The sequence below is a fragment of the Vulpes vulpes genome, chromosome 12, assembly GCF_048418805.1.
Source record: "Vulpes vulpes isolate BD-2025 chromosome 12, VulVul3, whole genome shotgun sequence".
In the NCBI taxonomy this organism is placed as follows: Eukaryota; Metazoa; Chordata; class Mammalia; order Carnivora; family Canidae; genus Vulpes; species Vulpes vulpes.
In genome coordinates, this window is record NC_132791.1 from 95,170,779 (window position 1) to 95,181,688 (window position 10,910).

Here is a 10,910-nt window from a genome sequence, read left to right on the forward strand (position 1 = left end):
GTCTGTGCCCGCGCATCCAAAGACAGTGCAGGTGTATGTGGATGCGGGTGTGCGTACGTGATGTACGTGTGTGCGTGTGTGTACGTGTGCGGGGGGCTCAACAAATAACCCCAAGAGGCGCATCATGAATCAGAAAGAGCCCCGCATACTATCAACGGCCTAGGAAATTTCCTAAAGCTCTGAGAGTTAGCGCATCTCTAGTATCCGGGACAATCCTCTTTGCAGAGAGGCTCATTTCTCCGTGCCCTCCGGTCCCCCAGAACAGGTGCCGCTGTGTCTCGGGTCTCGCCCCCTGCGGCGTCAGGGCAAGCGAGGATGTGGATTTCGGGGGGGGGTACCCCAAGCGCGCGGACCAAACCCCCGGGGCCTGGGCGTGTGCGCGCGCTCCCGTGCGCTGCGCTGCGAGCAGGCGGGCACGGGGGCGCTCGGCTGGAGGCGTGCGCGGGTGTGTGCGTGAGTGTGTGCTCACGCGCCCTAGGCTGCGCCCGGAGCTCAGCCGAGGCTCTGGCGAGAAAGAGGGGAGGCAGGTGCAGGGGGGCAGGAGGCTGAGCGGGGGTGTGCAATTAATAGAGCTGCTTTAGCTGTTTCCCCTCTCCGGATCTGGCCCGTTCAAATCCCACTGCACCGTACGGAGAGGGGCTGGATTCTCCGTGGAGCCGATGGAGGAGGGGGAAGCAACTTGCAACAACCGAGTGGGCGCGCCAGGACTCCCCGGCTCCAGGCGGGGAGGGGAGAGGGAGCCCCCGTTCCGCGCAGGGAGGAGGCGGGGTTGGGGGGGGCCCCCCGCGCGAGCAGCGAGGAGGCGGGGGTGACCGCGGGGACCGGGAACTGGTCACCCCCGGGAGGCGAGAATTCGTTTGGACCGCACATTAATTGGAGATATCTGATTAATTCCAGCTCCTGATGACTATAAATGGCGATTCTCTACCAAGGTGTCTTTATTTAAAAAAAAAAAAATCATTCCGTGTCATCCCCCACGTCAGGCCTGCTCGTGGGCGTGAGGCTGTACTTCCTCCGCCCCCTCCTAATGGAGTGAACCATTCCCAGCTCTTCCCCCCTCTCTCTCTGAGCCTCTCTCTCTCTCTCTTTCTCTCTCTCTCTCTCTTCCTCGCTCCCTCTCTTTCTCTCCTCCCTCTGCCTTCCCCGTGCATAAAGTCTCCGTCGCTCTTGGAACTTGTTGGCAATGCCTATTTTTCAGCTTTCCCCCGCGTTCTCTAAACTAACTATTTAAAGGTCTGCGGTCGCAAATGGTTTGACTAAACGTAGGATGGGACTTAAGTTGAACGGCAGATATATTTCACTGATCCTCGCGGTGCAAATAGGTAAGTGGCCGCCGGGCCGGGCTTGCGGCTGGTGGCAGGCGGCAGCCGGGCCGGCCCGCGGCGCCCAGGGGGACCGACTGGCCCGCGGCTGCTCCGGGGGTGCGGAGAAGCCGGCAAGCCCCCAAGGGTGGGGGCATCGGCTCTTAGGGACTCGTGCGTCCCGGGCTGGCTTTTCTTAAAAAAAAAAAAAGAAAGAAAAAAAAAGGAGAGAGAGAGAGAGACTCCAAACGTTCGCCAGGAAATGTATGCAGCTGGCCGTTTTCAGGAGGGGGCTTTTCCCCTGGTTTTTGCACACCCCCCCCCCAAACCCCAAAGCGCACGTCCATTTTTGCTTCCCTTTCTCGGGGTAGACCAGGTTTCCTGCGCTCTGGGGCAATGCATTGGCCCCTGCGATGCTGCAAGGTATTATTTTGAAGGGTCGAAAGGTGAATGCAGGAACAAGATGGCTAGGCAGCTAGAATGGAAAGTTTATGTGCAGAAAGCAAAGATATTTCGGGGCTCAGACTGCTGCATTTAGAACTTTGTCATTCACCCGCCCCCCTACCCCCCATATTCTAGCTGCAGCGTTTGCACCGGGCACCGCAGACCCGGCTCGGGGGCAAAATGAGAATGATAGGGAACCTCAGACTACATCTTTTAATATGTTTGTCACTGAGGAGGTTGAATATAGCCAAATAGACATGGATATAATTTTCTATGAATATTTGTCCTATGTGGAAAGCCACATAGGTATCCAATTTTATATATATAGGAAAGGGTTAAGAAGTGTTTGCAATATGTCACATGGGGGGGGGTTGTTATTTTTGTTTGTTTGGGGTTAATTATGACCGATTTGTTTAGTCCCCATTTTCTGTTAAGGAATGTTGACTCCTAGTTACACTGTTTTGGGGCTTTTAAAAGTTCACATTTTTTCCATCCAGAATGAGGAATTCGTGATGGAAGGAAGGCAGCACTAGAAACCCCACTTCTGCGATGCAGGTTGGAGCATTAATTAACCTGACCTAAAAGTGATAGTGAAGTAGATTATTAATAGAATGGACAAGAGAAAAAATAGAAACTCTTCAAACGGGTTTTCTGGAGACGAGGGAATTGTTGCCTCCTATCATTTCAGGCTGTAGCATTCTTTACAGACAAACCCTTGCAGTATTTGGGTAGGAGGATGCTTTAAGGAATGGGGCAGCAGGAAATGCATAATATTTTCCCCAGGAGAAATGTGGAGGAAATAGGGTTTGGACTTATCTATACATTAAAATGGATTCTTTTGCAGTGGTTTTTAAATGTATTTGACATGATTTTGTGTATGCATATTTTTTTGCATGGGCATTATAGGGATTTTAGACTGTGTGCAGGATGTTGGTATTTTCCTTAAACCTAGGAAATGATTTGATATTTTGAATCTGGTTCTTTTGAATCTTTGACATCAGTGCAAAGAGATTCAATAAAATTTAAAAATTCTAATTGCAGCAAATTCCTTAAATGTGGGGAATAAGTGAATGGGGCATTTTGCAATTAGCCTGCAAATTTTTAGAGAGCAGGAGACAGCAGTTATCTTTAATATAGGGATTTTAATCCGAGCAGGTTTGGGGCTCTGTTTCCTGGAGGGAAATAACCTTACTTAGGAGGGGTTAAAAAAAAAAAAAAAAGAGCGATTGTGCATGCGGGATATGCTTGGAACACATTAACCTCGGCCCGCAAATGACCATTTGTTGGCTGTGGAATTGAAATGGAGCATGTTTGTTTCCGAATGTCTGCCCTTTCCCGTACCAGAGCCTCAATCTTTAATTCATGGCTGGGAGCTGTCCCAAATCATTGACATTTGGCAACAAAAGTGGGGGGTTGGGAAGGGACGGGGAGACGGAGAGGGTGGCGGACAGAAATGAAGACACGAGGGAGGAAGTTTGAAATGAATGAGAGGTTGAACGAATGAATGAACGGATGGAAAGGGCACAAGACTCGGACACCAGGGAGGACAGGAAAGGAGCCCAGGTCGCCCGCCCGAGCCCCGCGGAAGCCGAGCTCAGGGAGGACAGCCAGGGTCGCATGGGCTGTGTGACCTGCTCGGAGGCACGAGCCTCCAAACACGTCCCGCGCGCAAGCTACAGTCCTCCCACAGCCAACTAGAGACGAAGCAGTTATAGTTGCAAAAAAAAAAAAAAATTTTTTTCACGACTTCTTATTTTACACACGCACACACTCACACATGCGCGGTGTGGAGGGTCTTCTCCTCCAGCAGCTCCCGCAAAGAAACCGTGACGGGAGCGCTTCCCGCCCCCATCGAGCCCTGGGTCCCCCCTTTAAAATATTGTCCGTGCATCTTAAAGGCTACTTTCTCGCCACTGAGTTTTAGGGGTGGAGATAAAGGGTAAGGTGAGACGGGGCGCTGGGTGGGGGAGGGGAGGATGGACTGTATTTTCCTTGGTTCTGGGGCTGCAAAGCTGCATTTGTGGCATGCATGACAGAGGAGGACGTGTGGGATTCGTTTCGTTGTGACCGCATCCTAGTAGAACAAAGATCGGCTTATTCTATCTCAATGTTCTATTCTACGTTGCAGTTGCAAGGGCTTTTCATATTTGGGGGTGGGGGTGGGGTGGGGAGGGAGATTCGTGAAGGTTTACGTATCTGCTGGAGCCGAGGTCGAAGTTAACCTTAGTCCCTTCCCCAGAGCTTCCCGTTCCGGATTAGAAAGCGCAAGGCCCGCCTAGCTCTTCCTGCAGCAATTTGCAAACGCGGAGCTCCCGGAGGCTGCTGCAGGTTCGGTCACCTTCCCTCTCGGTCTGGTTCTGGCCCGGCTCTGGGGACCAGCGGCTGCGGGGTGGCGGGGGCAGCGAGGTGTCTAGCCCTCCTTGGAGACATTCACACACAGGCCGTGGAGGCCAGAACACTGCCCAGGAGGGAGCGGGCGCTCGGGGTCCCGGGCACTGGAGGCCCCAACCCTCTGCTCCCCTGTAGCCCCAACAGCTCGGATCGGCGGTTCCTGCGCCCCTCCCGGCCCCCCGCCTGCTTTTGGCGGAGGGCCAGGGAGCGTTTAGTCTGTTGGGTTGGCCTTGGGATGGGCAGAAATGGCCTTGGCAGCGGCAGTCCGGCGCCGTGGGGTTTGGCCGCCTGGAGGCCAGGAGCGAGGACTTCGGTGCGGCTGGGGTTACCTCCCTCCTCCCGCGCCCCTGCTCCCCGCGGTGGCGGCCGCTAACCCACCCGCCACCCCCTCCCCCTGCCTCACCCCCTGGAGGGAACCCGGAGCTGGAAGCGCAGAGCCCCGGGGCGACTGCCACCTGCGCCCTGCAGGGTTGGGGCCTGGAAAGAATGCGTCCCACCCGCCGCAGGCCGTTTGGGGACTTTGGTTTCTCCGGGTGTGCGGGGAGCTGAGATGCGGACAGAGGATGTGGCCGTGAGGATACGGCCCCCGGCGGAGGTAACCCGGGGTCACCCGAGCAAACACAGCCGAGACTCCCCGCCCGGCCCGGACTACCCAGACCAACTCATCACCCCCCGCCCAGTCTCCGGACACAGAGGCTGCTCTTTCTCCAGGAGGGGGGGGGGGGGGGCGGGTAGGGGTGGAGGTGGGGAGGGCGCGTGCCAGTCTCCCTAGGAGGGCGATCCTACTCCGCGGGAGGCAATCAGCTTTACAATGAAACAACCCGCGTCGATGGCTGCTGCCGGCTTCCAGAGACTTTATTAGTGTAATCAATTCAGCAGTGTTGGCTGAGCACCCACCAAGCCCCGGCCCGAGGCTTTCTGGCACGACCGGGCCTGCGGTCCAGCTGCGCGGCCGCAAGCTTTGCCGCCCCCGCACCCCTTCCGCGCCCCCGCACTCTGCTGTCGTTACACCCACCCCCGTCACCTCCGAAATGCAAAGATTGCGCCGCGAGAGCCAGGACGGGCTTGCTGGGGAAGTGTTGGGAAACGAAGGAGGGAGTGAGGAGAAAGAGAGAAATAAAAGAGACGGGGGAGGTGAGAAGAGGGGGCGATGGAAACAGAAAAAGATGCTGAGCGAGATGCGGGAGGGAGCTGCAGGAAAGGGATGGACTCGCCTCCCCCTCCCGCACCCGCTCACCCGCGGACAGTCGTCACCCGACAGTAGTTGGAGGCGGGTCAGTGATTCTCGGGCCCCAGCTCCCATTCACCTCTCACCCTGGGGCCCCGCGCAGCGCTGCAGGGCAGGCAGGGTCGCGACGACGCTGCTGACCGGTGTCCCCTCCTCCCCGCAGCGTACCTGGTACAGGCCGTGAGAGCAGCGGGCAAGTGCGATGCGGTCTTTAAGGGCTTTTCGGACTGTTTGCTCAAGCTGGGCGACAGCATGGCCAACTACCCGCAGGGTCTGGACGACAAGACGAACATCAAGACCGTGTGCACGTAAGTGTCCTCTTTGGCCTGCTAGGTTTTTGTCTGGGGGGCGCTGCTGAGGTCAGAGAGGGCTGGCCGGCGGGCCTGCGCTCTGAAGTCCCCGCCAGCGCGAATCCGAGCCTGCTGGGCTTTGGGCTCTCGCCCTCCGGCTTTGGCCAGGGCCTGCACTGCCCAGGAGGATCCTGTGGCCTGAGCTGGGCAGAGGAAGATCCTCCCCCGCGGGGGCCAGGCCCAGCCCTGCGCAGCCTCACCCGCACCCAGGCACGGGAGCTCAACGTCTGGACCTGGAATCCGGAGCCAGGGACCAGAGACAGCTGCTCCACTTCCTTGCTCGACTTGGAGGCAGTCTTCATTCTTTTTTTTTTTTTTTTTTTCCTACGTGAACTAGTGGACTGCTGGGTGCTCTCCGAAGAACAGTTGGTTCAGGTTCAAGGAGCGTTTTAGGAAATACTAGGTTTGCATAAAGGAAAAGTCACTCCCCTTGTTTTTTTTTTTTGTTTGTTTGTTTTTGTTTTTTTGTCCATTTCCCCTGATAAATCCCCCTTCCACTACACACCAAGAACAATTGGGTGCAGGCAAGGGAACGCGGGTCCCTCTTTCTCTTTCTAAGAGAGAGGCTGAAAGGATATTTTGTTTTGTGCTAATGGTTTGGCCCAAGAAAAGTTATGTCCTGGGCATCCGGTGACCATCCTGCTGGGCTTGTGGCAGATTGGAGGTTTAGGATAGCCACTCTCCTTGCCGCCCCCGCCTTCCTCTCTGCTTCCACTTGGTATCCCCCAAGCCAGGGCAGCTAAGGGCTAAGAAGGAGTTTATGGCCAAGTCCAGTGGCTTTTCCCAGAGCTTGGCTGGAAAGCACTGCTCCCACTGGCAAAGGAAGTAACTAGCTTAGAGCCCTACTGTGGTAGACTAATGACATTTTAGCTGCTACAGACCTTAGGAGTGCCTCCAGCTTCTGCAACACACACACATACACACGTTTTATTTTACTTTATTTTTCAAAAAGAGCTGTAATTCCCACCCCTCACCCAGGAATGGCCCTTACCAAAGAGCCAAGGAAGAGGTGTTCCTTGTTCCCCATACGTGAAGAAATGATTTTCTGCACCATCATTTCGTTACAGTGAAGTCCCTGTTCCCGCCCTAAGTCCTGGGGAGGGGATGTTGATTTGTTTAAATGATGAGTAAATAAATGGGGGTCGATTTTTCCAGACCCCGTCCTAAATACCCTGGTATCCACCAAAAGCTAGGGCAGCTAAGTAACTGGTACCTTCCTATCAGAAAAGGGACAAAAGGCTGGACCTGGATTGCACACCCACCTACTTTATTCCAAATGTCTGATGATAGGTAAGCCTCTCTGACACTTGACAAAAGGTTAGTTGTAGATCAGTCCAAATTTTCTATCATTTGTCAAAATTCAGTTATTCCAAGTTATTTTAAATTTTTTTTATTTATTTTTTTTTTTAGCAGGACTTGGTCCTGGAGGATGGAAGTGAGGAGGACTCTCCCTCCCCGCTCCCCAAAGGCTGCAGGCCACTGCTGGGTCTGGGCTCCCACTTCATTAGTGCTCAACACTCTGCTGAAGAAAACCCCCCCCTCTCAGTTCCATATCTGCTCTTTTCCACTCTATTCCTCTTCCAGGAGGGTCCTGTCCCCATCTGGGCATGCCTAAAGGATGGAGAGATTTAGATATCCTTTGGGAGGTGCAATGACTGCAAAGGGGTGTCCCTCCACCTCTTAGTGTCTCTAAATCTTGCTATTTATTATAAATTGAGGAACCCGGGAGCCCTGTGCTCAGGCTCCCCAGGCCTCGTAAATTAGAGACTCGCAAAGGTGGTTAGAAACCAGCCGGAGCTCAAGGCAATCCAACAAGCATTTCTGTCTTTGCTATCAGCCAGAAGATGGGGTGGGAGTGGAAACCAGGATAAATCAAACACGGCGCTTGCCTTCAACGCTCTTACAGTCCAGGCTAGCGAGCAGCAGGGAGAGGTAAGAGAAAGCACCACGACACTGCGCGGAGGGCGGTCGCTGGTGACCTGGCGCCAAAGGCCCGGGTAAAGGGAGCCAGCCCGGAGTTAGCTAGACGCACAGATCGACCCAGTGCCGAAAGGAGACAGCGCCCCGGGAATCGATCACGGGTTGGAATTATATTTAGTCTCGGGATCTATTTTGGGTTTTCGGAAGAAAGGGGGACAATAAAAAAGGACAGGTTGGTTGAAGGTTGTGGGGGCGGGGCTAGGAGCTGAGCCCGGGGCGGGGGGGCGGGGAGGAAGAGGCTGAGGAGGAAGGCGCGGGGATCCGGGCAGAGGCGGGGAGCGGGGGCCCTGGAAGGCTGGCAGCCCTTGGGCACCAACGCCGCACCCACCGGAGTCGCGGACTGGGGGGCTGCCTACTACACCGGGAAGGCCCTGGGGGGTGGGGTGGGGGCTTCCTGGGGTCTCAGCCCGCGGGAGACCTTGGAGAAGGAGAAGAGGAGGGGCCGGGCGCACGGAGACTGGCCCGAGCAGGTGGTGGCTGCAGAGCTGACCCCAGGGCACCGACACTCACCGACCGACTCGGGGCGGGGACAGGCAGGCAGGAGTCTCCGGACCGACTGTGAGCCGGGGGGACTGTGCAGAGCAAGGCCAGGGCCACCGAGGGCCGCAGAGGAGGGGGGAGAGGAGGAGGAAGGGGAAGTGAGGAGCCAAACAGAGGAAAACCGAGGGGAGGGAAAAGGAGGAAGACAAAGAAGGGAAGGGGAAAGGATGAACGGGAAACAAAAGGAAGGGAGGAGGGAGAGTGCGGGCGAAGGCGAGGGGGTACCGCAGCGAGGAGGGGGGTGGCACACGGAAGGGACCAGGGGGAGGAGATCTGAGAAGCCAGGCGGGGAGGGCCGCGCTCTGAGCGAGTAACCCATCTTGCAAGCTAAGAGGCATTAATGGGCGGCAGCTTGCAAGGCTTAGCACTGTTTTCCTAGCTTTCCCCGAGGAGGACGAGCAATCTGTTTGCGCAGGCCGAGGTGCCAGCGCGGCGCAGCGGGTGCGGCCCGGCTCCCGGCTGCTGGGTCCCCGCCGCGAAAGGGAGACCAGACGCCGCCGGGGCGGCCTCTGCCCTCGGAGGGTGGCTTGCAGGGTGGGCCGAGGTGTGGGGAGAGCCGCGCTAGGTCTCGGCGGTGGAGGGGAGGTGGGAGGTGGCGCCCGGAGGGGTTTGCAGAGGCCGCGAGGTGGGGGGAGGCGCAGGGGCGCAGGGGCGCAGGGGCGCAGGGGCGCAGGCCCGGGTCCTCCCCGCGCCCCCAAAGTCAACCTGCTTCCGTTTTGTTCTATTCCTCGCCAGATACTGGGAGGATTTCCACAGCTGCACGGTCACAGCCCTTACGGATTGCCAGGAAGGGGCGAAAGATATGTGGGATAAACTGAGAAAAGAATCCAAAAACCTCAACATCCAAGGCAGCTTATTCGAACTCTGCGGCAGCGGCAACGGGGCGGCGGGGTCCCTGCTCCCGGCGCTCCCTCTGCTCCTGGTGTCTCTCTCGGCAGCTTTAGCGACTTGGCTTTCCTTCTGAGCGCGGGGCCGGCTCCCCCCGTGCGCCCACCCACTCACTCCATGCTCCCGGAAATCGAGAGGAAGATCCATTCGTTCTTTGGGGACGTTGTGATTCTCTGTGATGCTGAAAACACTCATATAGGATTGTGGGAAATCCTGATTCTCCTTTTTGATTTCGTTGGGTTCCTTGTGTTTCATTTGCCAAATGTTACCAATCAGTGAGCAAGCAAGCACAGCCAAAATCGGACCTCAGCTTTAGTCCGTCTTCACTCAAAAATAAGAAAACGGCAAACCCACCCCCATTTTTTTTAATTTTAATTTTAATCTTTTTTTTTTTTTTTTTTTTGGCACAAGAATCTCAGGAACGGCCCTGGGCCACCTACTATATTAATCATGTGAATACATGACAAATGATGGGCTCCTCCTAATAAGAAAGAGAGGAGAGGAGAAGGCCAGGGGAATGAATTCAAGAGAGATGTCCACGAGGGAAGCATATGGTGAATAACTCACGCTCACGTCTTTCTTCCACAGTATCTTGTTTTGATCATTTCCACTGCACATTTCTCCTCGAGGAAAGTGAAAGGACAGATTGTTGGCTTTGTGGTTTAAGGATAGGAGGGAGAGAGGGAAGGGATTGAGGAAATCTCGGGTGTCTAGGTAAAGGCTTCCAGAAGAATCGCTGCTAATGTCACTGAGAGGTTAAGCTTTACCTGCTGTTGTCGATACATCTTTCCAAGTCCACTGCCTTTATTTCCCCTCTTCTTTTAGCTGTTACACATACAGTAATACTGAATATCCAACGGTATAGATCACAAGGGGGGGGGATGTTAAATGTTAATCTAAAATATAGTTAAAAAAAGATTTTGACATAAAAGAGCCTTGATTTTAAAAAAAAGAGAGAGATGTAATTTAAAAAGTTTATTATAAATTAAATTCAGCAAAAAAAAGATTTGCTACAAAGTATAGAGAAGTATAAAATAAAAGTTATTGTTTGAAATGGGGGTGTCGTTTTGTTTCCTGCCCCAAGCCTGCTTTCTTGGCCCGGTTGCCCCGCGGTTGATTACCTGTAGGGACCCAGGATGCCGGAGGACGGATGCACCTGTTGGCAAGCGGGTGGACGGCCTACGGTCTTCCAGCAGGCCCTCTTCGACTAGGTCACTTTGCCACTTTTTCGAAATTCTGTTTACTTCAAGAAGAGAAAGAGGAAGTTTAATTTTTTTTTTTAATAAATAAAAAGCAGAGATCTTTTCTAGAGGAGGTTTCAGGGGGAATGGGACTTGTGCGGGGTGGGGGTGGGGGGGCTTACAGCTCACCTAGACCCAAGGCCAGTCCCCAGCCTGCGGCCTCCGCCCCAGGCGGGTCGGAGCCCTAACCCCGGTCCGCGCAGGCCGGGTCCTAACCACGATTCGCCTTTTCCCCTGCGGTGGCCGGACGCAGCTTGCGGACCAACCACCATTAAGGGCTCCAGCAGAGGGGCCGCGGAGAGGCTGTGGTCCCTGGCAGGGCTCAGGTGAATCCTTTCATAATTAATAAGGCAGCTCAGCTGACAAGGCGAGGAGACGGGGCCCAATTGATCTGCAGTCGAGCTGCTTCCCCCTGTCCTATTTATAGGCCCCGCATGGCCTTAAAGAGAAGTAAACACTGGAGAGTGCACGGAGCAGGGGAGACCGGGGTCCCAGGCCAGCGGGAACTGGAGCAGGAATGGGGGAGGGCGACCCGAGCGTGCGTCTC

General features: G+C 55.2%; 1 protein-coding gene across 1 annotated transcript; it reads left to right on the top strand.

Moving 5' to 3' along the window:
• The first annotated feature begins 1,034 nt into the window (after window positions 1-1,034).
• Window positions 1,035-10,176, top strand: NRN1 (neuritin 1). Its single transcript, XM_025987487.2, has 3 exons — window positions 1,035-1,322; window positions 5,528-5,672; window positions 8,970-10,176. Exons 1-3 carry the CDS (start codon window positions 1,268-1,270, stop codon window positions 9,196-9,198), a joined length of 429 nt encoding a protein of 142 aa, XP_025843272.1. The 5' UTR covers window positions 1,035-1,267; the 3' UTR covers window positions 9,199-10,176.
• Window positions 10,177-10,910: the final 734 nt, after the last annotated feature.

What these genes read in the sequence shown, in the direction of transcription:
- NRN1 (XM_025987487.2), top strand. Translation starts at nt 1,268, where the DNA reads ATGGGACTTAAGTTGAACGGCAGATATATTTCACTGATCCTCGCGGTG. An exon ending in GATCCTCGCGGTGCAAATAG is followed by an intron (nt 1,323 to 5,527) that starts GTAAGTGGCCGC and finishes TCCTCCCCGCAG; the next exon opens with CGTACCTGGTACAGGCCGTG. An exon ending in AACATCAAGACCGTGTGCAC is followed by an intron (nt 5,673 to 8,969) that starts GTAAGTGTCCTC and finishes ATTCCTCGCCAG; the next exon opens with ATACTGGGAGGATTTCCACA.